Source organism: Phoxinus phoxinus (assembly GCF_949152265.1).
Source record: "Phoxinus phoxinus genome assembly, chromosome: 22".
Taxonomy (NCBI): domain Eukaryota; kingdom Metazoa; phylum Chordata; class Actinopteri; order Cypriniformes; family Leuciscidae; genus Phoxinus; species Phoxinus phoxinus.
The window spans coordinates 11,633,011-11,659,133 of record NC_136897.1 but is presented as its reverse complement, the minus strand read 5'-3'; the positions used below and the strand labels follow the sequence as shown (position 1 = coordinate 11,659,133).

The 26,123-nt window shown below is 36.2% G+C and overlaps 1 protein-coding gene across 1 annotated transcript in view; it reads left to right on the top strand.

Annotated features, from left to right (window-relative positions):
- wdr18 (WD repeat domain 18) overlaps window positions 1–26,123 on the top strand; it is an 89,615-nt gene that overhangs the window by 47,050 nt on the left and 16,442 nt on the right. Inside the window, exons 6-7 of the mRNA XM_079598481.1 lie at window positions 421–485; window positions 3,476–3,600. Coding sequence (XP_079454607.1) covers window positions 421–485; window positions 3,476–3,600 — 190 coding nt within the window. The remainder of the gene's footprint in view (window positions 1–420; window positions 486–3,475; window positions 3,601–26,123) is intronic.

The following is a 26,123-nucleotide window of genomic DNA, read 5'->3' as shown; positions in this document are numbered from 1 at the left end:
ATTTGAGTCAGCAATGGTCTAGTCCAGGCCACCATACTTCTACAGCCTCTTGCTTAATTAATGCCATTAAGTTAATCGATCAGACCGTTTACAGACAGTCGGGGCTAGATCCCCTGGTACCTTATGGAGGCTGCAGGATGGACCGTGATTGTGTGTATACCAGGCTAATTGACTTTTGTGGAACAAATTCTTAGCCAGTGCTCAACTAAAAGTTTTTTTTTTCTTTTGACATAACATGTACATGATCAACGAGTTTAAGATGAAGCGAGACCTCGTAACTCGAACACTGACTGACCCCAAGCCAGCAGGGTGTCGTTATTGTCGACCCATGTTAGCATATGGATTGTTTTCTCCACATTGAACATAAATGTTTCTTTTTTCCCCTTTGCTCTTTTTCTCTCTTTCTTTCCTGCTTGGCAGAGTTTAAGCCGCGACAAAACCTTCCAGTCGGACAGCGACGGCAATCAGGTGTTCAAAGGACACGGGTGAGGTTTCCTGCTCTTTGGTGAGACCCATGTGTCTGTCCTCCGTCATTACTTCAGTTTTTTTTTTTTTTTTTTGCTGTAGCAAAAAGTTCAATCGATGAAAGGAAGAAAGGTGAAAGTTTCTGGCTTCTACTCATTTTGGATTAAATTTCTTCTTTCTGTCCTTTGTGCTGAAGCTCTGCCTGTAAGACGGTGCAGGCAGGAGGTATAATCACAGCCTCCATTTACTGTGTGTTTTTCAGGTTACACAGCGAGAATTGCAGAATTGGCATCTGCTGGTGGCAGAAAGGGTGTCATTTGGCATTGTACTTTGTACTCTGTTACTTTAACAAACACATGTTCATTTATTTGAGAAAAAAAAAAACATTTTATTGTGGCTTTGACTTGGTCTATATACTCTATACCAGTGGTTCTCAACCTTGTTTACTCCAAGGCTCCCCTCCTCTCCGAATCAATATTGTTATTCACAAAAACATTTGTATTCTAGTGTTAATACTTTTCAACTCTGTTATTATTTTTTAAACAAAATAAATTCAAAATACTGCAGACATTCTTTACAACTTACAAATACTTATTCTGCTCAGTTATACACTAACTTAAAGGCACACTATGTAAGAATATCCAAACAACACTAGAACAGTGTTATTTATTTTGTTGATTTGTGTACTTAAATTATTCCACATTTTTCTAAGAATGTTTAAATCCAGAGAAATAAGCAGTTTTAACCAGGACACGGGCTGTGTCCGTGCCTCGCCTGTCAATGACATCATACTGGCGTTAACCTCGATTTCCGATTTTATCGAAAACCATGGAAACACCAAAAACGGTTTAATATATAATGTGTTTTATTATACAGGTGAGCAACTGTTTGGATACATTCATCGACAGAAATCTAATCATTGTTAACCGCTTAACACAGTTAGTCTTTTTGTTTAAATAATTTTCTTGATTTACCGCGAGTACCATATTTTCCATGCCTAATCTCGATCTAGGTCACTGCAGTGTGCAACAAGTGTCCCATATAATAGCCACCAAGCGAACACACAGAGTAGCATTATAACAATTTTCAACACACTCAAATATATCTAGTATGATAAAACGTTTACCCCACATACGCATGACCGGAAGAAGTGCAAACGGTCTGAGGCATAATAAAAGCTCCACTGCTCTCGAGCCGCGAGTCACACTCGTACTCTCATTAGCAATCGCTCCAGCGGCCTCGTACTGCTCCAACGGCTTTTGTAATGTTAATAAATCGTTAATACATTACCGGTCATCCATGAATCTGATTTCTGCCCGAGTCCCGTCGTATTCTCCACCGCCTGTAGAGATGAAGACAACAACTCGCATGATTCCGTGAAATCAAAAATAAACAACCACCTCTGATGGCAAAAAATTACATGGTGTGCCTTTAAACAAATAAGCACAAGTCAACCTGCCATACCAAACAAGACCACAGTGAGATGCCAAAGGACTGCATATAGCTACTATACGTATCCATTCCATAAACAAACCAAAATGATATAATGAAAAATACAATGATACAAATGAAAAATCAAACAATTCTGAATGTGTGGAAACTCAGCGATCTAAAGGCGGGTCGATGTCATAAGTGAACAGTTCCTCTGTCAGAAGTCGTGTATGTTTGGAGTGTCTGATGCCCATGTGTACATAAACACCACTGATCCTCACAAACTTCTCTAAAACGCTTCGTCAGCGAGCATTCATTATAAAACACTCACAGTACATTCATTTTGACAACTATGTAAATATATTGAACTGTGTGTCATGCAGAAATACGATGTTATAGCGATCAGTGAGGCAAGAGCGCACATACACGTTTTTTCCCCCAGCATCAATAATAACGGACTCACACATGCCAAATGTATGACTCCTGTATGTCACTGTACAATCGTCATCCATCAAACTTTCATCTGCTCCCAAACAATCACAGAATACGTATGAGAGGTGGTGCTTGATTGTTTTTCATTTAATGTATTCATAATACAATTAATTAACTATATTAATATATTTTAATTAATTGTAAGTCATCTCGCAGCCCCCTGGATGATCCCTAAAGCCCCCAGGTTGAAAACCACGATCTATTATTATTTTTAATTTTAATTTTTTTTAAATAAGATAATTATACAAATCTTTTGACCAGTAGTGTATATATCTTACTGCATGATCTGAAATCATTCAAATATGCTAATTTGGTGTTCAAGAAACATTTCTTATTATTATCAATGTTGAAAACACAATTTGTTCTGCTTAATATTTCTACCAATACACTACCATTCAAAAGTTTGTTTGTATTTGAAAAAAAATAAATGAATACTTTTAGTCAGCAAGGATGCATTCAATTGATCTGTAAATTTGAATGCATGACAGTAAAGTAACAGTAAAGAAATGTGTTACAAACGTGATTTCTATTTCAATAAATGCTTTTCTGTGCTTTTCTTTTAAGCTTTCTATTCAGCAAAGAATCCTGAAAAGAAATTCATTACGTTTTCCACAAACATTTTAAGCAGCACAACTGATTTCAACATTATTAATAATAAGAACTATTAATAGTTGAGCACGAGTATAATTGAGCACCAAATCAGTAAATTGATGATTTATGATTTCTGAAGGATCATGTGACGCTAACAAGTGGTGAAATTATGCTGAAAATATAGCTTTGCCATCGGAGGAATAATCTTTTTCTTCCACAATATTACGGTTTTTAATGTATTTTGGATCAAATAAATGCAGCCTTGGTGAACATAAGAGATAACATATTGAATGGCTATATATTTATATGTAAAAAAAAAATTTTGTATTGGAACCTGCTTCTCCTATATGAGCACCTTGCCATGCATTTATGTTAACCATCACACTATGATTGCATTTTTTAAACACAATATATTATGTAGGCAGTCTTGTAGAGCAGGTAAAACCAAATCTGCTCTTAGAATTGTCACTTTAACAGTCTTTCTCCTCCTGGACAGAAATCTGGTGACATGTCTGTCTGTGTCGATGGACGGCACACTCCTGCTGTCCGGCTCCAATGACGAGACTGTCAGGATGTGGGACATTCAGAGCAAGCAGTGCATATGGTCCATCAACCACAAGGGTAAGCAACACACACACTCTCTCTCTCTCTCTTTCTCTCAGCTTGATTGCCTTGTGTACAGACAATATCTGCTCCTATGTACAATCACCCCTCAACCATCCCAGCATCCTTCAGTGCTCAGCCAGGCTTGCTGACTCTTCTTTCCTCCCTGGCAGCTTGACCAGTCTGTTTCTAGCCCGCTCCCAAGCTGACGTGCCATTAGACACCTGCGTCTTCTTCAGTCTAGGTGTCTGATCTCTGGCAGTAGCGCAGGAGTGATGAGATTCTGCAGTGATAGTGACACAGCGTGCTCTGTTGTGGTTCTGATCCGTGAACACGTTCTGTCAGCACCGCTCGGGTTTGACAGTAGTTCATCCTCCACAGAACACAAAACAACCGCATGGGTTTCCTGGGTTAGATTTCTCTCTCTCGTCTTTCTCAGTTATGGAAAAAGGAAGAATTCCAGGAATTCACAATTTGATCCTGCTAACGTTCTTAACTCATGTATTATTGTTCACAGTTCACCAGTGCACATTATTTATTCCAAAGGAAAAACAAACTTCTTTCCCTAAGATGATATTTGGCTAATGCCCAGCAGATCAGTGTTTCCCAACCCTGTTCCTGGAGACGCTACACATTTTCGATCTCTTCCTAATCAATCACACCTGATTCATCAGCCTGTTAGCTGAGACTCCAAGACAGAGATGAGTCAGATAGGACAGGGAAGAGCACATAGGAAATAGGTTAGTGACATATAAAAGTATACAAGATTAATGAAAAGACATTTTTATTTTCTCTTTGATTTCATTATGATATCAGGACAGTTGTATCACCCTGACTTTGACTTAATGCCCCCAAAGCGTCAGTTATTTTTTAATCCAGAACAAGATATTCTCCATAGAACAGGTGTATTAATTGTATGTGTGAATTACCTTATTAATATATATATTTATTTTAAATTATCAAATATGGTCAAAAATATGTATCATGTCATTTAACCTTATGTTAATGTTATATTCAATGTTTTAAGGCGAGACACTACAGGTGAATAGGGTACAATTTACAATTTTAAAATAATAGATATCACCATGAAACTTCCTCAGTTGATTACTTACACAAGTTCATAAAAAAATGTATTACAAGTTTTTGAAATTTGTATGTTTAATTATACAAATTAGGCATGATCTCATTAAATATGCGCAATTTTGCATATATTTTCAGGAGATAGATCTGAACATATGATAAAGCCAGGTGCAAAATTATTTTTTCATTTTGATTACACACAAGATGAAAAAAGATGTTCAGAGGGATTTCAGGATATATGCTTTCATTACCTAGGAAATCAAAATATACTGTCCATAGCCTTAAAAAATCGTTTTTCGCCATATTTTTTTTGATTAAAATATCACATAAAACAGGCCATTTTTTATTAACAAATCCCTCTGAACATATCTTCAGAATACTGCTACGTGTCGTGTATAACTGGAAAGTTTGGTGTACACAGGTGCTACATAGGCTGAGATGTGTCACTGGAGAATGACAAAAAAACTCATTTTGAGAAAAAGGCAATTAAAGAATTGTAGTGTAAAAAATCATACTTTTTTAGTGGAAACAACTATTTACTGACACAATATCTTATCAAATCATTAGCAACAACAATACAAACCACCTAAATCACATCAAAACTTATAAACACAGCATTTATGGCCTTCAACTGAGCAGAAAAACAGTCAAAAACACACATCTAAATGTCAGAGCGCGTCACGTGATGCATTTGACAATTTACAGGTTGACAGAAATTGACATCAGCCAATGAGATTTCGCTTTTAGGGTTAAATGCCCATTGTACTTTCACGATTGGTTGCTGATTAAAAGGAAATTACCATATTTGGATCCGACAGCATTGTAAAGGAGAGAGAGCTTTCCAGACATGTGTGAGATTAAAGGAAGCAGCGCGTTGATTTAGAACGCCAACTTTTGTTGAATTTCTGAGAAATCTACAGATGCAAATAGACAAAGTGTAGTAAAATAAGGACCTAAATGTGTATTTTGGACTTTTTTTCACCACAAGTCTGAAAGAAGAGACAAGTCTGTTATTGAAGACAAATAGCCCAAAATCTCAAAATTGACCAGTGAAAAAAAAACTATGTTTTTGCCTGCCGTGTCTCGCCTTAAGACGCCAAAACTTGGGCACTGGCAAAACAAATGGAAGTCCCGCTCAACAGTTGTTTTTATAGCTTAATACCCAGGTCACTAAGAAATATAATTTTACTTTTACGAAAAGTAAAATGTGTTGCAAATGCAAAAGCTATTTCATGTTGACTAAATACTATAATTTTTTTACTTAAATAACTGAATAATTGTGTGAATCTGTATTCCTGATACTATATCAATAACAACCCTTCAGTACTCCAAATATCCTTCAGCCTTTGAATGAGTCAGTGTGAAGACCTTGGCAGTTCTGATGGACTACTGAATTCTCTCTCATTTTTCTCCCGTGAGGTAAAATCACTAATTAGCTCGCTTCACTCTTTCAACATACAGATGAGCTTTGGTCGTCCTGGGTTACGTGCAGGAGGATGAAAGAATTTTTCCATTCATTTCATTCCGGGAGACTCCAGAGAAACTAACATTGCCAGATTACATTGGATGGCCACCAGTCCTCAACACGTCGTGTTATTTCCGGTAGTGATGCACCGATCATGATTTTTCATGGACTATTCCGATTCCGGTGTTAAGCAAATGTGTTTGTTGTTTATTTGCTTTATAACAGGAAAACTGTCCATTTGAAATTAGAGAAAATCACTGCATTTTAATCACGATCGAAACATATGCTACTCACATGTAGCATGAGAAAAAACAGAAGGATCACACTTTAGATTTGCGAAATTATGCTACATAAGCAGCAAACAAAAACAGCAGCCGGGCTGAATGAATATGCAAATTCACTCTTTGACAGTAGGTGGCGCTTATGGAACAGCAGCGGTTTCTTTTGGTACCGCTGTACAAAAAGCAGACTTTTTGTCTGCTTTTTGTATATAAACACTTATATTGTATATAAACACAGTTATAAACACTACTTTATACAGAGGTAATGTGAAAATAAAATGCCATTTAAACTTTTGTGAATGTCGTCAGTACCTCTCAGAGATGCATTGATATATAAATCTCCACCCCAATTCAATATTCCTGTTTTTCATCCTATGTTTCAAGCATTGCGAACATTGAGCTTGCTGTGCCTGGTAAAGTATTTTCTCTTTTGGCATCTGTGTTTTCTTCAGCGTGTCAATGTCCTGTTTACAGACATTCACATTTACATGTATACATTTGGCAGACGCTTTTATCCAAAGCGACTTACATTGCATTTCAAGGTACACATTTACATTCTTGTCAGTTCTTGCTTTCCCTGGGAATCGAACCCATGACCTTGGCATTGCAAGTACCAACGCTCTACTGTTTGGCATTTGTGTGCAACTCCAGAATAGAGATCGGCCAAATTAAAACTAAAAACCAGGAGTTTCTGATTCATGGTGGGTGCAACTCTAATTTCCACTATTGATATTGAGCTGTTTTTCAACACAATTGTTTCATGCTCTGTGCTTTTCTTTACTTGATAACTTATTTTGGTCAAAGGAAAAAATCTATCGCTGGAAAACTCTAAGGTAATTTGTCAAATGTAGAGGTGAAGGGCAAGCGGTATTGCAGTGAGAAAAATCAAGCTGATGAATTAGTTTTCATTTCAGCCATTGTTGCCCTGGTGGTCAATGAGGGCTAAAGGACCACAGATGTCAGATCCCTTTGAGCAGGCTAGAGCATTTTAAAGGCCATTAAGATCTCTTGAAATGAACAAATTAGCACCGAATTATTGTGATAACCCTTAGCCTCTAGTTCATTATCTGCCCTCTCAACTTAGAGAAAGAGAGAGAGCGAGAGCGAGTGAATTGCGCTGTGGGGTTACAGCAGATTTTGTGCATATATTCTCAGATTGATGCAGGCTAAATTACCCCGTTGACTTTGAGGGCCTTTGATCAAATACCTGCTGTAATTAAACAGCTCTGAGAGGTTTAAAGGTTTTAGTTAATAACCAATGTGCTATGTGTCAGACTGACTCTCAGATTATGAGACTTTTGTGTGGTTAAAAAAAAGCTTTTCACTGAGAAATGGATGATCTTTTGGTGGTTCAAGGGTTTTGTGAATTTTGTTATTAATCTACCCAAATCCTTACTTGGGGTGGGCTATGATGGTCGACTAATCGAGGAGTTGTCCAATCTAGAAGTTCTAGTAGCGAGTAGTCCAATCTAGCTGTTGTTGAACAGTGTCTTGTACAAGCATGTCCCATTGACAGTTGTAAATGGGGCATTCGGCTTTACCAGGTAGCACCATTATCAGTTAACCTATACATATTTTTAGTCCATTTGTACTAATTGGTATAAATTTGAAACACTTAATTGGTGAAATTCGCACCACATATCAGTAAAAAAAGGCAAACTATCTGCTATTGTGCATTAATTTGAAGCACTGTTTTTGGTGGCACCAAGTATTTAAGAAATGATAACCAGTTGGTTAAAAAATGGTCAAGTCGATTATCATCTCTTAACTAATGTGTATGAATTTGAAACATTATTTTTTGCACCATTTATGGGTAAACCCAATATATATAAGAACCAACCTAAAATTTAAGCGTAAATACCAATGATAACAGATTATACTAAAAAAAATAATAATATCGGCAACAAATAGTTGACAAATCAATTATCGTCTACCTCTTCTGTGTACTAATGTGATGCACACTTTAAAAGGCATAATTAATGGGCAACTTTACATTTAAGAACCTTTAACAATTACGAGGATGGTATTATAGATTTAAAAGATGCCACCATTCAGCATAAGAACAGTGTAAGAAATGAGAAGTGTTAATATCTGTAAAAAAAAAAATCTAGGTCAAACCAGTTACATTTTAGTCTTACACGTCATGACTCTTTATTTGAGTTTGTGACAGATATCTACTCTCCTGGGTCTGTTAGCGTCCAGGACAGGGTCCAAGCATGTCGACTGAACTTCACAGGGAGACAAGTCTCGAAATGGGTGCTGTGTACTCGCAGTCGCTGGACGAGGGGCAATGAATCTCTCCTCAAGGCTCTTGATCATGGAGGCAATTAAACCCAGTTTCACGCCTCATCCCTAGACGCAGATGATACCCCACTCCTCCTTTTATCTGTCTTCATTAAAGCCAGCAGGCGGCCTGTCAAACGACAGAACGAAAAGAGAGCGACCCAAACAAACGCCTTAGCCAAAACTGCTAGAACTGAAGTGTCATTTTCAGACGTTCCATGTTCTGAAGGCTGAAGGGCATACTTGTTCAGTTTACTTAATCAAAAATGGACAAAGATTATTTTTATTTTTTAACATGCAGGAATGTTTTCTTTTTCATTTAGTCTTTATTCTTGACCTTACTTTTGTGAATGTGGGATGTTATTGTGGTTAAGGCACAGGAGGTAATTGAAAGGGCTGCTGGTTCGATACCTGCGAGGAGCGAGCCATGAGGCTCACTGTTGTGCCATTGAGCAAGGCACTTATCTCAGGTTGCTTCATGGGGCTTTTCCCTGTAATAAGTTATTGGGAACGTTCTATTGTGAAAATTGCTTCAACAGATTCCACTAGCCCTGGTTGTTTGATAGTGAGACTGAGTTTTGGTTGGTCACCCTGACTGTCTGATGCATATTGCTGAATACACTCTGGCTAGACCATGTTTGGCTTATTTTACGTAATTCTTGGGAGTAAGAGTGCACGGCTTTTTTTCAGTCCTCCATGAAACAATTTTGTGTTTGCAAGCTGCTACCATGTGGAGTCAAATAATTACTGGATTTGGCAAGCTTTTGCCTGCTTACTGGCTTCAATGAGTTTTGATTTCTTGAAGAAGGCTATGACATTTAATCGCTCACTTGCTGTTAAGTTTTGCTGTTTTGCATAATGAAAACACTCACATTACTTTGATATTCTATCACTTACAGATGAAAATATTACAGCAAAATTTAGTGTCCTGCCGATAAATTGCTCTTAATCTCATTAAACAGTGCTAGCAATCTCTAACAACTTGACACAGCAATTCTAGCACATGAAACTATTTGCTTATACTTAATTTGAAGTATTTAGTGCTCTTATGCATTGCACAACTTGTGTAGTACACTTTTTTTTTCTGTGTCTACTCACCATCTTCCCCCCCCCCCCACTACCGTTCAAAAGTTTGTTTTTGACCTTATGTCAATTAATGCAATAACTAACATGAACGATCAATAAGCAATACATTTGTTCAAGTATAATTTATCTTTCTTAATGTTTAATTAATCTTAACTTAATGTTTCTTAATGTTAATTAAAATGCAAAAGTTCATAGTTCATGCTAGCTCAGGTCCATTTAATATTATTAATATATAAAACGTTTTGATTTTAATAATGTAGCAGTAAATATTAAAATAAACTAAGATTAATAAATGCTTTCAAAGTATTTTTCATCGTTCGGTCATAATGTTGCATGTATGTATTTAACTAATGTTAATAAATGGAACCTTTTTTTTTATTAATACTTTTATTCAACAAGAGTTCATTAAATTGATCAAAAGTGACAGTGAAGACATTTAGAGTAAAATGTCTATTTCAAATAAATGCTGCTTTCTATTCCTCAAAGAATCCTGAAAAAAAAGCGTGTTATGGTTTTCGCGAACATTACGCAGCACAACTGTTTCCAACATTGATAATAAAAATAACTGTTGCCTGAGCACTAAATCAGCATATTAGAATGATTTCTGAAGTATCATGTGACACTGGAGACTGGGGTAATGGCTGCTAAATAAATCAGCTTTGCTGTATAAATTTACAGTATATTAAAATAATTTAGTTATTTTATATTTTGCAATATTACTTTTTTGATCAAATAAATGCCTCATTGGTGAACATAAGAGACTTCTTTCAAAAACATAAAAAAAAAAACTTCATCCATTTTTGATTGGTAATCTAAGTAGTGATTTTTACTATCATAAAATGAAAAACAACCATTGGTTTTTAATTAGATTGAAATGCTATGTAGGGACTCAAATCACTGCAGTTTTATGAGAGAGTGTCTTGTATTAGTTTGCTCTACAAACATCACGTGTGGCATACAAACAGAACATAATGGACATAACATGAAAACTATTTTGAAATGTCACACGAAAGTTAAGTTTTAGTTAGTTATTCCCCGGGCATCGATTGATTAGTTCAAAAGTTGTTGTGACATGCAGAAGAGGTCAGGTTTTTTTGACCCCTGTGTTAATTGCAAAGCACTAGCAATTAGCTACTACTCATCTAATCTCTTAATCCCATCTGACCCAAACACCAGAGCACTCTGAAAGAAAAGAGGGTTTAGAGAACATTCAGACGGCTAAAAACCAACTGGAGATGTCAGAACAGCTCCATTCCCATCCCGTCTCCTGCTCTCTGGCCGTCTGCCTGCCACTGGATTATCAAATTTACTAGACATGGCCTCAAATTGAGTTCATGTTTCCTGACCTGCTGATATTATTCTAGTGTGTGTATACGTGTGTATGTATACCTTACCTATATATGACGCTTGAACTGAGAAGCTACAGTTATCTGTCACGTCACATTTAAGAGTGTCAAATTTGTGATCAATTGGACAGAATTTGAAAGCTGAGACTTTGTTTCTAATCAGAAGTAACCAAGCACAAAGCTCTTTGTTGGTCTTGAACCCTGGCTTGAACTATGGGTGATTCACAGGGTCAAATAGAGCCTGCTTTAACATCTCTATTTTTTTAACTGTTAATGCTTTGTCACTTTAACTTCGACAGCCCTACATTCTATACAAGAGAGATTTTCTTCACCCACAGTTTGAGTTTCAGTCTGACACGTGTTTCCTACTCCCTTTTGATTGACAGAATATAATCTGCCCATATCATCGGTTTTTAAAGTGAAAAGAGTGAAAATAATTGCTCTTATCCAGTAATCGTAATAAGCTTTGTTACTTTTATGGGGGGTGCTGGATGGCAGAGGCAAATACACATAAATTGCACAGATATCAACATAAATAAACATATAATATTCAATAAAAATAAACATGAATAAGACTTATAATGGCATATTTTTATGAATGAAGGCCAGCATCACTGATACTAATACAGATACTGATGTCTCAATAAAATAACATTTCATCCACACTTCAATGAAATAACTAATTAATGTTTATTAGGCTTCAAAAAAATAACAATTTTAATTTAAGTGAACTTAAAAACAATCCTCACATTATAATTTATAATTATATAATAATAATAATAATAAATGTAATGTAATTTATAATAAATGTCATAGTGCCTTTCCTACCTGTCTAACAGATAAAGTTATCAAACAGTTTGCATTGCATAAATTATATATGGTTTAATTCTTATTAAAGCTACAAAACTTCTTAAGTCAAGAGCAGTGAGTGATTTTCTATGTTCCTTTTGTTCTTTGATTAACATTAATGACAGACCGCATTAGTGGCTGCTGTCACAGGCATCGATCTCACACGCATCTCATTTTCTCACAACTCTTTACGTTCATTTAAGACTGCTTTTATGAGGATATTTGATATTCAAGTACCGAATTGAGTTCTCTTTCACGTCGTCTTGTGCTTGAATATTTAAATTGCCAATGCTAAAAAAACACGTGCAAAAACTGTCACGATCAGGTAAGTGACAATTCCGTCAACTGTCCTTTGCCGAGCGTCGTTCAAACTGGCCCCGGGGCCATCGGGCAGTCCTTATTGTCGCTTTGTTATTCCTTTGGTGCTATTTCCCTGCTTCTAACATGAAATTTTCCATTGGAAAAGGGCTGCTATGGTAATAGAAATGCAGTTTGAAAAGTACCATTAAAATCAGGTCTAAAGTAAGAGTACAGAAAAAGCTCGAAGCCTTTGGGAGGGAGACCTTTTGGACATTTTGCAGAATTACAGCCACACATTTTACATCCATTCCGCCTCATTCCCTCTGGGGTGTCATCATGCCAGGAGACTCTGCAGTGAGCTGGCAGAGCGTGCATGTTACCCACCTCGTTGCGCTTCTCCCCGTCACTCCCAAACCCCGCGTTATGTGACCCGGGAAGCCTGCACACAGGATTTATGACCGCGTGTCGGAGTAGCCTGCACCATTAGTGAAATTCTAGGAGTGGAGCCAGTATCCCGTGAATCAATTGCCATGATTGAGTGGGAGATAATTATCCAGGCCTGATTGCCCACAACAAAGAACAATACTTGCGCCTAAGTACGCAGCACACAAACTACATTTCATGACTCAGTGAAGTTTAATTCGAGAGTGTTTATTGCTCCAAAACGTAGTGAGCTGCCTTTTAAGGCAGCATTCTGACAAAGTAATTAAGTAACTGATTTGGAACAAATTATGCTTCTCAGGTGTGAAGTTTAGCGTTAGCATGCTGATAACATGATACTGATGCATTGTACACACACATTGGGTAAAATATTATTTTAAGTTAGATTTTATGGTAACACTTTATAGTAAGGTAATTTGTTGACATTAGTTAATGCATTTTAAAACATGAAATAATGAGCAGATATTTTTTACAGCATGTATTAATCTTTGTTAATGTTCGATTAAAATCTCATTGAATTCATTGTTTAGGTTAGTTCATAGTGCATTAACTAATGTTAACACAAAGTTTTGATTTTAAATGTAGTATTAGTAAATGTTAAAATTAACTAAGATTAATAAATGCTGTAAAATTATTCTTCTTTGTTAGTTTGTGGTGCATACTGTGAACATATAACTTTTGTTTATTTACCATAAATTGCCGCAAATTTACCACATTGACTTTTCTTGTGAATGTACAAATGTGGTTCAGAGACCTATATTTGAGTATTCTTCGGAGGAGATGGCGGACGATTACGTGTCGTAAGCGTAAACCACCTTGGCTGCTTATATACGCTAATGCCACTGTGTTGTCCGTCCGGACCGACACATCAATGGTCAACCTCGGCAGGGCCAGCAATATTGCCAGAAACTCAAGGCAGTTGATGTGCCACTGCAGTCAAGGTCCTGTCCAAAATCCCGATGCTGTTTGACCATTGCACAAGGCAACCCAGCCAGTCTTGGACATGTCTGTTTTGACAACAACATGCCTGGACACTTGTTCTAGGGGAACCCCTGCCCGTAGAAATGCAAGATCTGTCCAAGTGCTGAATAAGCCATGAGAAATTTGGCTTGATGGCCACGCGATGTGTGCCGTGTCTCATATTCATCAACCTGAGCGACATAACTGCAGCAGAGGATGCCATATACCCCAGAATCCTCTGAATTTTTTTCTGTGGAACAGTTGTTTTTTCCCTGAATGTCTTCAGGGAGACACGCTGTCATAGCGACTGAATCCAACTCTATTCCAAGAAAAGAGATGCTCTGCATTGGGAAGAGCTTGTCTGAGCACCAGGTCCCTGTGTATAAACAACAAATCTTGAGAGTGAGCTAGAGAGATCAGCTAGTTGTGTAGAATGTGAATGGCCACTACTCTTAACTTGGCATGGGCAGCCTTTGCGACTTCGACTGCAATGTCGTACTCATCCGGGAACTCCACTGGGTGCAGCATGCAAGATAAGAAATGGGAGGTCTGTGGGGATTTACCCGGCGGAAGAGTTCCCATTGTTGCCTTCAGATTGCCCTGAGTGCTGAGCCGCCACAGCCTTGTGCATTGTAGAAGGAATGGAACGAGGAGCAGATGTGGTAACTCCTTTTACTAGAAAAGACGGTCACGATCGCAGCATTGCCATGGTCACGTTCTCGCAGTTAAGACAGGGACTACCCACAGTGTGGGTGTGACCCAAACACTTGAGACAAAGATCGGCCGAGGATGAGAGATATCCAACCACACTCAGAAACACACAGACGAAAAAGCATCTTTTAAAAGACGCTCTCAGTCTTGCTCTTTCAGATCACTGAAATGCCCTAGGGAAGCTCTCTTTGCACTTATCATTGTGAAGAGAGACCACTGTGCCACCGTAACACCAGCAATCTGTAAAATGGTTTTGGTTAAGTTTCATAAAGTTTCAGTGATCCATGTCTTTTATTTTGTAATTTGCCTTTAGTCATGGTTCCTGTCATGTGATTCCCTTTTCCCTCATGTGTTCTTGCCATGTAGGGCACTATAAACGGAATCACAGAATTGTCAAATTAACACGGAATCTAGTGTTAACGTGGAATTTTACATATTTGGAATGAAATTGTTTTTGTGTGGGAGAAGAACGTACAGTATGTCTGGGGAAAATGCAGACCGGGGGAAGCAAATCTGGATGACACGACCCCTCCCGTCATTTCTGATCGGGGGATCACTTAATTCGGTTTAACCTGAATTTTTTTGGCTGAATGAGCCATAGACGCCCATTCTGGCAGGCTCTGACGCGCTAGGGCGCGATGCGGCCTGATTGGTTTGTGCGTCTGAGCCGCCTCGCCATAGGTTTGTGCACTTGCCCCAGCACAGCCAATGACCGCGCTAGACGCTTAGCTATGTATCTGCTGTGCAGCTGCACTGCGTTTTAACCAGTTAATATAACCATTCATATTTTTAAGCTCATAACTATTCATATTTTGTTACTTGAAGTACTTGGAGTGCAGTGTTATGTTGCATCGTGCAGTATTTGTCCTGAAAGTACTGAGTAAATGTGTTTTGTTATGTTTGTTACCTCAATAAATTTAAGGTCTTTCCTATTTTATTTGTGTATATTTTAATAATTAACATTAGAAGCACACTCTTTTTACGACTAAAATAACGGTAAAGGGTAAACAAAATTTATTCCCAAATATTTAAACGGAAAAAACGGAATTTGGGAAAAAATCAAACGGATTTTATAGTGCCCTAGCCATGTGCTCCCCTTGTGAATGTGTCATGTTGTCATTGGTTGATTTAGTCATGTGGTTTCTCAGTTCTGTTCGGTCAGTGGTTCCTTGTCTCGTTCCTCTCAGGTGTGTCTTGTTAGCTCAGTATTCTGTTAGTATTTATAGTCCTCATGTTTTCTTCATCCTGGTCTAGCTTTTTGATTTTGTAACTTACTGTTGCTGAGTATATTTATGTTCATTCCATGTCTTGTCACGTCTATATCGAGTCATAGTCAAGTCAAGCCTGTTTTGGATTATATTTTACTTTGTTTCAATAAACTGCACTTGGGTTCAAGTTCATCTCGCCTACAGTGGACATATATGTTACACAATCCTTCTCAAACAAGGCAAATGGAATAAGCTTGTGTATAGAAGACTCTTCACTCGGCTCCGAAGAACAAATCCGAATGAGTGGAGGCATGCCAGCTCCTTTTTTTATACCTGTGTTTTCCGGGGAGTGGCATATGCCAATTCCACTCGCCAATTTACATTGGCCTTTTCTCCTAGTATCAGAGGTGATTGGGCCTCCCAAATATGTATTTGTCATCTTGTCCACCATCTTGGAATTTTATCTCTTTTATCCATTTTTGTCTGTGAATTCTAAAGAACCATGGATTCTTTACAGGGAAGGAAATCCCAGAATGCACTTAGACAAAGTAAAACAAATCCCAAATAAAGTGAGATAAATGTTATAAATCTGATTAAATAATTCATTTAATATAGACATTTATCTGTACAAATGTTTTAAAATATTTAAAAATGGACTAAATTTGTATTATGTGTGCATTTATTCTTATTTGGAACAGAGGTACTTTCTCTCATGAAAGTTCGTGATTATTCATGAGCTATTTGTTCTTCAAATACTTTTTTTGTCTTAGCGGATTGCATTTATTAGCATAACAAAAACAACCTTTGTGCTAGACTGATCGAAGCATATTAGGTAGATGTGCATATATGTGCTTAATTTTCATTTTCTCTGTCTCTGCCTCTCTTTTCTATTTCTACCGCACACACAAACAAAAACATCCTGATTTGGATTATTCAACTCCCTTGTCAAAAAAAAACAAAAACAGAAATTGGCACATTTATCTTGATTCTTCAGATCTAGCGGCCATAAGCAGTTTTGTGGAGGTTGCATACTTTTCACTGGTCGCCTTCTGATGGAGTTTAAAATAATATAAAAGCGTTTATGCTTTTGTAGTAGTGATATATTTCTCTCTCATTCTGCTGAATAGCAACCTTTGAAGAATCTTTGAAATGTCACTTCCAGTCTGATACTTTCCCCAAGACAGATATTTATGGCATTATGTGCAAAGTAGCCGTGCCACATTTTGTTCAGCCAACCTGCTTCCAGGTGTGTTTTTTTTTTTCTTTAAAGGCATTTCACGCTGTATTCGAGCAAATGGGATTGTGCAGACTGCACAGCTGAATGGCTAGTAACATAATGCAATGCATTATTACAAGGCCATCAACAGACGTTGCCATCATGGTTTCAGTGGTGTGTATAATTCAGAAAATGCTTCATAAATGGGTCTGAGGTAATTGACGTGTTCATACCCCTGCTGCGATGCTGCTCATTATGCTGCCGCCTCATTGTCTTAAAGTAAAGCTGAAAATTCTGAACGATTCGCCCACAGAACACTCAACTCACTGATTGATCCAGTTAATAGAGAACAAGATTATCAGTTAATATTGTATAAATCAAATAACAGTCCTATACCATATGACTTTAATATCATATTATATTATATTTAATATCATATTTATACCATATTCACTGATTCACTCTATTGAGGGAGTAATTGGATCAATCAGTGAGTTTGAGTGGTTTGTTGTGTTGACAAATTATTACAAATATCTTAATCTAGTAAGTGTTCTTGCATTATTATCATTAACATAATATTGAATTAATTAAAACAAATTGTTAACTGAAATCATTTTAATTTAGTTTTGTGTAAATGTTACATTTGTAAAAGTAAAAAAAAAAAGCCACTAGACAGCAATAACCGTAAATTTCATTAAATTTTAATTTAATTTAGTGCGTTAACATTGGTAACTCTAAAAAAGTAAATAAATAAAACCTAAAACTTAAGTAAAAAGTAAATAAACTATCTAGTACTAAAAAACTAACAATAACATTAAAATCTAATAAAAATTAAACAAAATTGAAAATTCAAATGAAAAATAAAATAGAAATAAATAATAAAGTTGCACTTTTTTTTATTTCAATAAACCTAGGTCTTTTCTAAAACTTAAAGGGGTGGTTGATTATGATTTCACTTTTTTAACTTTAGTGTGTAATGTTACTGTTTGAGCATAAACAAATTCTGCAAAGTTACAATGATCAAAGTTCAAAGCAAAGGGAGATATTTGCTTTTAAAGAAATTGCTTTTTAAGGACTTCAACAAACGGCTGGTAAGGACTACACGACATTCCTCCAGGGTTAGTGACATCACCAACCCTAAAATTGACATAAACCCCGCCCCCTGAACACGTTTTTCAGATTATCAAGACAGAATATGCTAATCAATGACTAGAAAATAACTACAAATAAGCTGCATAAATTCATCAACTATAACCATTCAGAAATGTCCTGTTGCATTCTACATGTTGTCACTTCTTCTTGAGTCTCTCCAGCATTGTCTGAATCCGATTTGAACATAAAAGGCTAAAAGTTTTTGAAATTTTCAGTGCATGTCTGTGTGAGGTAAAAGGACACAAGCTGTTGAAGCTCCGCCCCCTGTGCTGCGAGCAGCAGCTCATTTGCATTTAAAGGAACAGACACAAAACTGCATTTTTGCTCACCCTCAAAAAGTGACAATTTTAACATGCTATATAAAAATATATTTGATGGTGATGAGTGTGTATGTGAAGTTTTATCCCAAAATACCCCAAAGACTTATTTTATATCTTGTGAAAAGAGGCTCCAGGTTCATTGCTTGGAAAAGTGCGACTGGTACTCTACATTCTTCAAAAATGTGTTATGTTCCACAAAGCCATACAGTGTCTATTTACACCTGGACACTTCATGCGTTTTCTGTGATTGGATAGCTGTTCCTGAAAAGACCAGGTGTAAATACCCTCCGAAGTGCTTTCAAGACGGATTTAAATCCAATCACTCAAACCACTTCAAAGCACTTTTGGTTGTTGAAGCCACATATGTAAATTTTACTCCTCCCAAAATAGTTTAAAAAATAAATAAATGTGTTAGAGTAACCATATATGACAGCTTTACTGCAAGATGCAATGCCACAGATACGGCCCTCCGCAGATGAGTGGCTGAGTACCTCTTCATCTAGCATCAAACTGCCACTAATGAAACTGAAATTTCAGCATTGCATACTGAACTTAACACACAATCATCTTTATTACCCGTGCTGATGCTGCTCTCTCTCCTATTGCAGTCTAAATATATAACATTTGGTTGACATGAATTTGCTTGTTGCGCCGGAATTGAAAATTATATTTGTTTTGCTGAGACACATTTGTGTGGCCAGGTGTAAATAAACAGATTTAACAAATCGGATATCAATCCGATCAGTAAAAAGGCACGAACTGACCAGGTGTAAACAGGCCCATAGGTTTGGAACAACATGAGGGTGAGTAAATGATGACCGAATTTACTCACCCTCAGTACAGTTTAGCTCTGACTGCTTTGATGTGGTTTGGAGTTGGTCAAATGTGCTTGGGAAAAAAAATATGATCAGAATATCGACTTGCTTAATAATTATGCACTGTATATGCGGTGGTCAAATAAAATTATTCTGATAAATTTAAAAAAAGCAAGCAAACTGGAATTGTGCCAAAGTATGGTGTGAGGAGTTCCCTCACCGTTTCCATGTGTTGCTGTGAATCCACCCGCAGGCATCCTTAATTTTACTACAGGAGGTCTTAAAACCTTCATTAATATTCATGTTATGCCTCCCGCATACTCTACCACAAAATAATGTATCAGCCAGGCTCACCCTGTGCTTGGTTAAAAAGGTCTTCTCCATGTAGTTTATCTTTAAGCCTTGATCCAGAAGAGTGATATTAAACCTAATTCAGCATGACACACGATGTTGGATGCACCAAACAATCTTTTTCATCTCTAGTATTGTTTTTTTTATAAATATTAATCCAATGTTAATTGAACCTGCCAACAAAATCTCTAGCTGAAAATCGTTCATATCGTCTTTAGATCACCCTCACACAAATGTGATTGTACTCCTGTTCAGTACATTAATGTGCCAAACACATACATACTGTAGTCTTGCTTTCATTGTGTGTGCGATTAAACCCGCGTTTGCTTTTATTTTTTGTAATAAGTATCAGTGATTTTTATTTTTACCTTGTTTTTTGCATTTATTTTTTTGTACAGTCACTCAGAAAAGCTTTTTGGAGGTCATCACATTTTCCCCTTCTGATTACTCAACCACACAAGAGATGCAGACCGGGAAGCAAACTAAATATAAATCAAAGTCTCAAACAAATGAATAATTAAAATTTGAAGGGAATCAATCATTTCCCAAATCCCATCTGAACAAAATATTCTTGTGTGTTTCTGCTAGTCTGAAAAGCCAAACAATCATGGAGCTTCACTGTATTCCAATACGTTCAAAATACGCCAAACTTTTTCACAGGGATCTTTCAAAGGGGATTTACTTGATATAAAATGTTTGTCATCATTAAATTTGAGATGACTGCTATCGTTACATCAAACTCACAGCATATATTATGTGCATCTTCTTTGGAATTTCTGTCAACTAGTGAAATTCATTGCATTCATTTGTTATGTACTTGCTAGCAGACTGACATGGAATTTGCACCCACAGATTTTCATCCAGTTTGAATTCCATTATTCATAGTAATCATATAATTTATGTCTAGTTCTTATTAGATAATATAATCTGTAGTGACAAAAAAAATCTATATCTAGGTTATAAATAGATACATCTATACACACTCTCTCTCTAAATTATACGTGATTATACATGTATGCTATACTGATTTTTTTTTCAAATACATTTGTGTGTGTGTGTGTGTGTGTGTGTGTATATATATATATATATATATAAATATATATATATATATATATATATATATATACTGATAATATTATTTGAAATTAAAATATAGTTTTATATATTTTACTTCTATATAGTAAAAAAGAAAAGAAAAGTGGGTTGGTAAGTTTACTTTATAGATAGGCTATCAAATTATTATTGTCAGCATAGGGGTGTGCGATTTAATTGTATTTCGATTTTGGCTCCCAACGATTAAGGAAAACAACATAATCGAGGAAAAACTATTATTGTGCTGCTGCCGCATTCCGTTCAGCGTACTTTCCTTTCCTTCACAAATAATTGAGGCACTTTCGTTCCTCCCTAAAACAAACTTAAAATCCAAATCTGCCGAAAAAGTGAGTGACGTAAAATGCAGCGTGCTGTTGCTAAACTGCGGGACATGCTTAATATTAAACAGTGTTATTAAAAGACGCTGTTCCCTAGGCGGCCTCTTGTACGACTCGAGACGGGGCAGAACGAGCTCAAGCAAAGTATACTGTGGGCTTCAGAGACGGTCCTAAACGGTCAGATGGCCTACCTACAAATATGTCGAAATGCCATAAGTATCCTTGTAAACACAGTCGGTTGTGTCTTAAGTGAATGTAAACACAGAAAGAACGCGTGTGTAACAGTATATTGCGTCCGTGCGTTAGCTTTTAAAGTGACAGCAGCCTAATAAACTGCAGCCATCATTGTTAATCAAACAACAAAATACAAAGATGAAATCACTCACTACTCTTGAATGAATAAACTGTAGTTTTAATAAGGATTCGTCTATATGTAATGTATACAGCAGTGTTATTTTACATTTGACAACTTTATTCAATCTCTGTTGCTGGCTATTACTTATCTGAATACCATTGTTATAGCCTACATCTTCCTGAAAAACCTAAAGCAGTTTATTATATCACCCACCTATAATCGTATTAAATAATCATGATTTCAATATTGAGCAAAATGACCGTGATTTATGATATTTGCCATAATCGAGCAGCCATATGTCAGCATAACAATTTCAGTGTAGCATGCACTCTGTTTAACACACTCTAAGTAAATCCATTCCACATAATATCCCAAAAAAGAGCAGACATTGCAGATTTCATCTGCGCCTAGTTACTGGAAACATTAGTTACACACGCAAGATGTTGGTATTGTAGGCCCGTAAGAAGGCTTTTGTAAAATGTGGGCTCTGCATCCTCTCTGGTCCAGGTTGAATTGATGAAAAGACCCGTATAATTTAATTGCATTTGAAGAGGAGCGGCTTGTTACTCCCGCCAAATCCGCACTGCCGAGAGACCAGCGCGTCCTCCGGGCGTCTGCCGCTGCATCGCTGCTTACCTGTTTTATCATAATTGTTTTGGCATCGTTCAGAAACAGGGATTAATGTACACACAGTTCACTGAGCCACTGCTTTGCAAAAAGCCTATTTATCACCGTCTTTTGCGGAAAGCACAGGGAGTTTTGGAAGCTCAGATTGTGAAAGTGCCTTTGTGTTAATTTGACTGGCCTCAATAAATCAACAATTCTAAATCGAAAGGCTTGAGAGAAAATAGAGGGGACAAGTGACTTTTTTGAATGGCTTCAAAACAAAAATGAAGGCAGCCTGAAGTTGATCTCCATATCGTTTTTTTTTGTTTTTATGCTCGCAGCAGAACCCTGCTTTTAATTAGACCACATGGGCACACACTCATGCATTTTATTTCTTTAATTATTATCATATTTTATTATCTTATTTTAATCTAATGATGTCTTGCAACTTTTGCCAGGGGAAATGAAAACTCCTTAACAAACAATTCCAGTCTGGCGAGATACTTCCCGTGTGGCCAGTTTTAACTTTTGATGTCATCTGCGTCTGGAATATCTCAGACCGTGTGAGTGATGGAGCTCATTTTTTAATTTTTCTATAAAACGCCAACACAGTTTATGAGTCTAATCTAATCTGCCAACAGACTGTTCTGTGTGATATATCTTCTCACTCTGTGTCTTTCTGTGAAATTACTCAATGATTAATCTTTAGAGAATATCAGGCTGACAGGACAAAATTGTGCTGTTGAAAACAGTTACTCCACAGCGTCTTTGAAGTGTGGATACTTACCTTAATTATGTTTGCTGGGGTTTCGTCTGTTTTTGATGGAAAATCACTGGCATTTTCTGGGCTGTTATGGAAATGTCTGAGCTCTTGATGGTGCATGTCTGATCTTATGGTGGCATGATTCCGTTTTTTGATTCTTAATTTTAGACCGATATATTGGTCCAAAATGTGTTGCCGACTTTAATGCAGCATTTAAATAAAGCATGTTTTGTATACATCTTATTTTCCTTAAATTGGCTCCAAAAGGCCATATTGTAAATCTGGGATTCACAGTCTAATGTAGACCTGCAAGTTCTGGAAGTAATTTTAGGAATTGGCTCTAAAATTATTCTAATGCTTCTATTTTTGCTTCTACTTTGGATTTTTTATATTTTAGTTATTCCATATATTTCATTTTTCAGTTCAACCTTTTACTCAAAAATGTATGTTAATAATATAATTTATAATGAAAATATATAGTTTTATATTATATATATATATATATAATATAAAACTATATATATATTTATTATATAACTTTACATATTATACAGTAATATATATAGTACTGTATACTATATATATATATATATATATATATATATATATATATATATATATATATATATATATTATATAGTTTTTCATATACAGTAATATATATATATATATATAAAATACAGTATATATTACTGTATAATAGGTAAAACTATATAATAAAATATACACTATCCAAACAAATTGGGGTAATATGTTTTTGAATGAAGTCTCTTATGTTAACCAATTATGTAGCGGTATTTATTTGACCTAAAACACAGTTAAAACATTAATATTGTAAGATATTATTACAATTTAAAATGTTTTAAGTGTCACATGATCTTTCAGAAATCATTCTGATATGCTGATTTGGTGCTAAAACACATTTCTTGTCATTGTCAATGTTGAAAATAATTGAGAGAAATTTCTAATTTTGCAATTTATCTGAATCTTTATAACATTTGAATTGCCTTTACTGACATTTTTTATCAATTTAATGTGTGCTTGCTGAATAAATGGATTTATTTCCAATGTATTTTAACAACTTTTGAACAGTAGCGTATGATTTTTGTTTAATTATATTTAAATATTTTATTTTTTATTTACTAATCAAATTATAAATATGTCACTGGTGATATGAATGAATTTGTACAGAGGGTCAGATGTTCTTGCTTCCATTGAAGCATTGATGCTATTTAGATTGTTGTGGCAAAAATTCATCAAACAAACATCACTGCGTAAGGGAGACTCAGAGTCAAATTATAAAATTAAAAGTATTTATTCTTGCAAGAAGGAGCAGTCTAATACACAGCTGTTACCCTGTGCAGAAGAGTGACACACCCCCCAGACAGACTGAACCAGCTTTTATCTATAAGTTCCAAGGCCTTCTCCGCAGAGCCTTCCTACCAGTAGTTTTCCATAGACTAAGCCCTCCTTCACCAAATGGCCTTCTGACATCTAGGTCAGAGGTCCTCGTTCGTCTGTTCTCTGGAGTGTCTCTCCCTTCTGCCTTCCCAGGTACATAAAAAGAATCTTCTCTCACTACAAGTGAGAGTCACACATGTGACATTCTTTGAATCATCTATATTTTACTAAAGATCAATGAATATCATAAAACCGCCACCACACTCCTCACTTTTTATCATTATTAATCAAACATAATAATAATAACAACAATAATAATAAATGCAAGTTCAAGTCATTACATCACACATCATAAAAATCACTCTCCTTGAACCTGTGAATAAAAAAAGTTTAGGATGAAGAAGCATAAGGCTGTTTTTGTGGGGAAAGTCCCCAAAATATTTTAGCAAGCACGTAAATAGGTTTACTAATGCCGGGCTCACTACCGCAGTCACACTAGTAAGGAAAAAGATTATAGCACAGTAGGAAAACAAACATATAAAATTCAAATCATAAAATCCCTCAGTTTCAAAACATATCCATCGTTCTCAGAAAGAAAAGAAAACATCAACACATTTAACTGTAATCTCTACTTGAATCATCTGCATAATTTTGTTCATCCCCATCATCATTCAGATAGACATTCCAGTTTTCTCATATTCACCCATAAATAACAAAATTATCAGAATAACACATACAATCATAACTCCTACACATTCAACATTTTCCCCATCCCATTTCCCTAACCATATTTTGTTCTTTTACTTTTAATTCAATCAGGCAGTGGTTCTACTTAATAAGCTTCAACAATAATCCCTATAATTTACATTAATTAATGGATCTTCTCTTCCTCAAAACATTTGCCTTAAATATTTTCTAATGAATCAGTAACCAATCAAATCATTTGTCATATACCAATATCAATACTAAGCTCTATTTCAATATAATCAGATAAAATCCTCAAAATCATCACAAAACCACATTCTTAATTCATTAGTTGGTCCACATCCTCCTCCAGGCGTGTTGATCATCTCGTTTGCCCCATGGACTAATGGGATCACCACCACACCCCCAATGGAATGAACCATTTCCTGCTTACTGTCACCTGTGAATGGAGACTTTAAGTATTTTGTTAGTGAACGCTTGTCTTTCCCTCGTCCCTTTTGGTGTGACCTGTGGAATTTTCACCATCTGTTTACAAACTGAAACATATTATCATTAGACATTTCTTGCTTAATAAAGTCGAAGTCCTTTTCCCCTGAAAAACACATATCCACGTTAACAAGTCAATATTCATACATTTGGAAAAAGAATCAGTTCAGCTTGATGCAATCCTCCTGACATTCTGCAAAAGGAAAATTTTAGGTTAAGGTGTAGCACCTTTCTGCCACAATAATAACAATCAGGCCAGGACAGTTAGCAAAATTCATCCATAGCCATTATTCAACACATTTTGCCCTGTCTCCCAATTCTGCATGCTCTCTGTAAAGCAAAACAAATTTCGAGGTTATCATCAGATAGTAAAGTACGTATTTTCTTTTGTCTACTATTCTGCCACGGCCTTCGATGCCCTTGGAAACGTCCTGTTGAAACAATCCAGACAGCAATTTTGTTAGGCAGAAGACTGGCTTCTTTCAGGGCTTTTACCCAATTACCCATAGTGTTCTCCCAACATTTATTCCATAAAGAATATAAAACATAAAGCATCCCCCTTTTGATGGTCGACACAACTCGATCATCAATTTAACATAACATTTAACATAGTGTCTTCAGACAAAGTCTGCCATCAACACTAACCCAAACGTTGTCCCTCAGACAAACTTCCTCCAGGCATCTTTCTCTGCCTCTGAAACAAAATATTACATTCTTCACTTAAAAGTCACAATCTCATTTTCTTATCGAAGTATTTGAAGGGCAACGGCCCACAGTCTCGCCACGTATCCTGCTTTTTCAGGTCTGTTGTTTGGTCTTGCAACCATTTTAAAGTCATCAATAGTTTATCAGGTCAGGTCGTGCTGTACAGACTTGGTCAATGTCAGTCAAAAAAAACAAAAACATTCTCCTCTTGTTTACGATAATCATA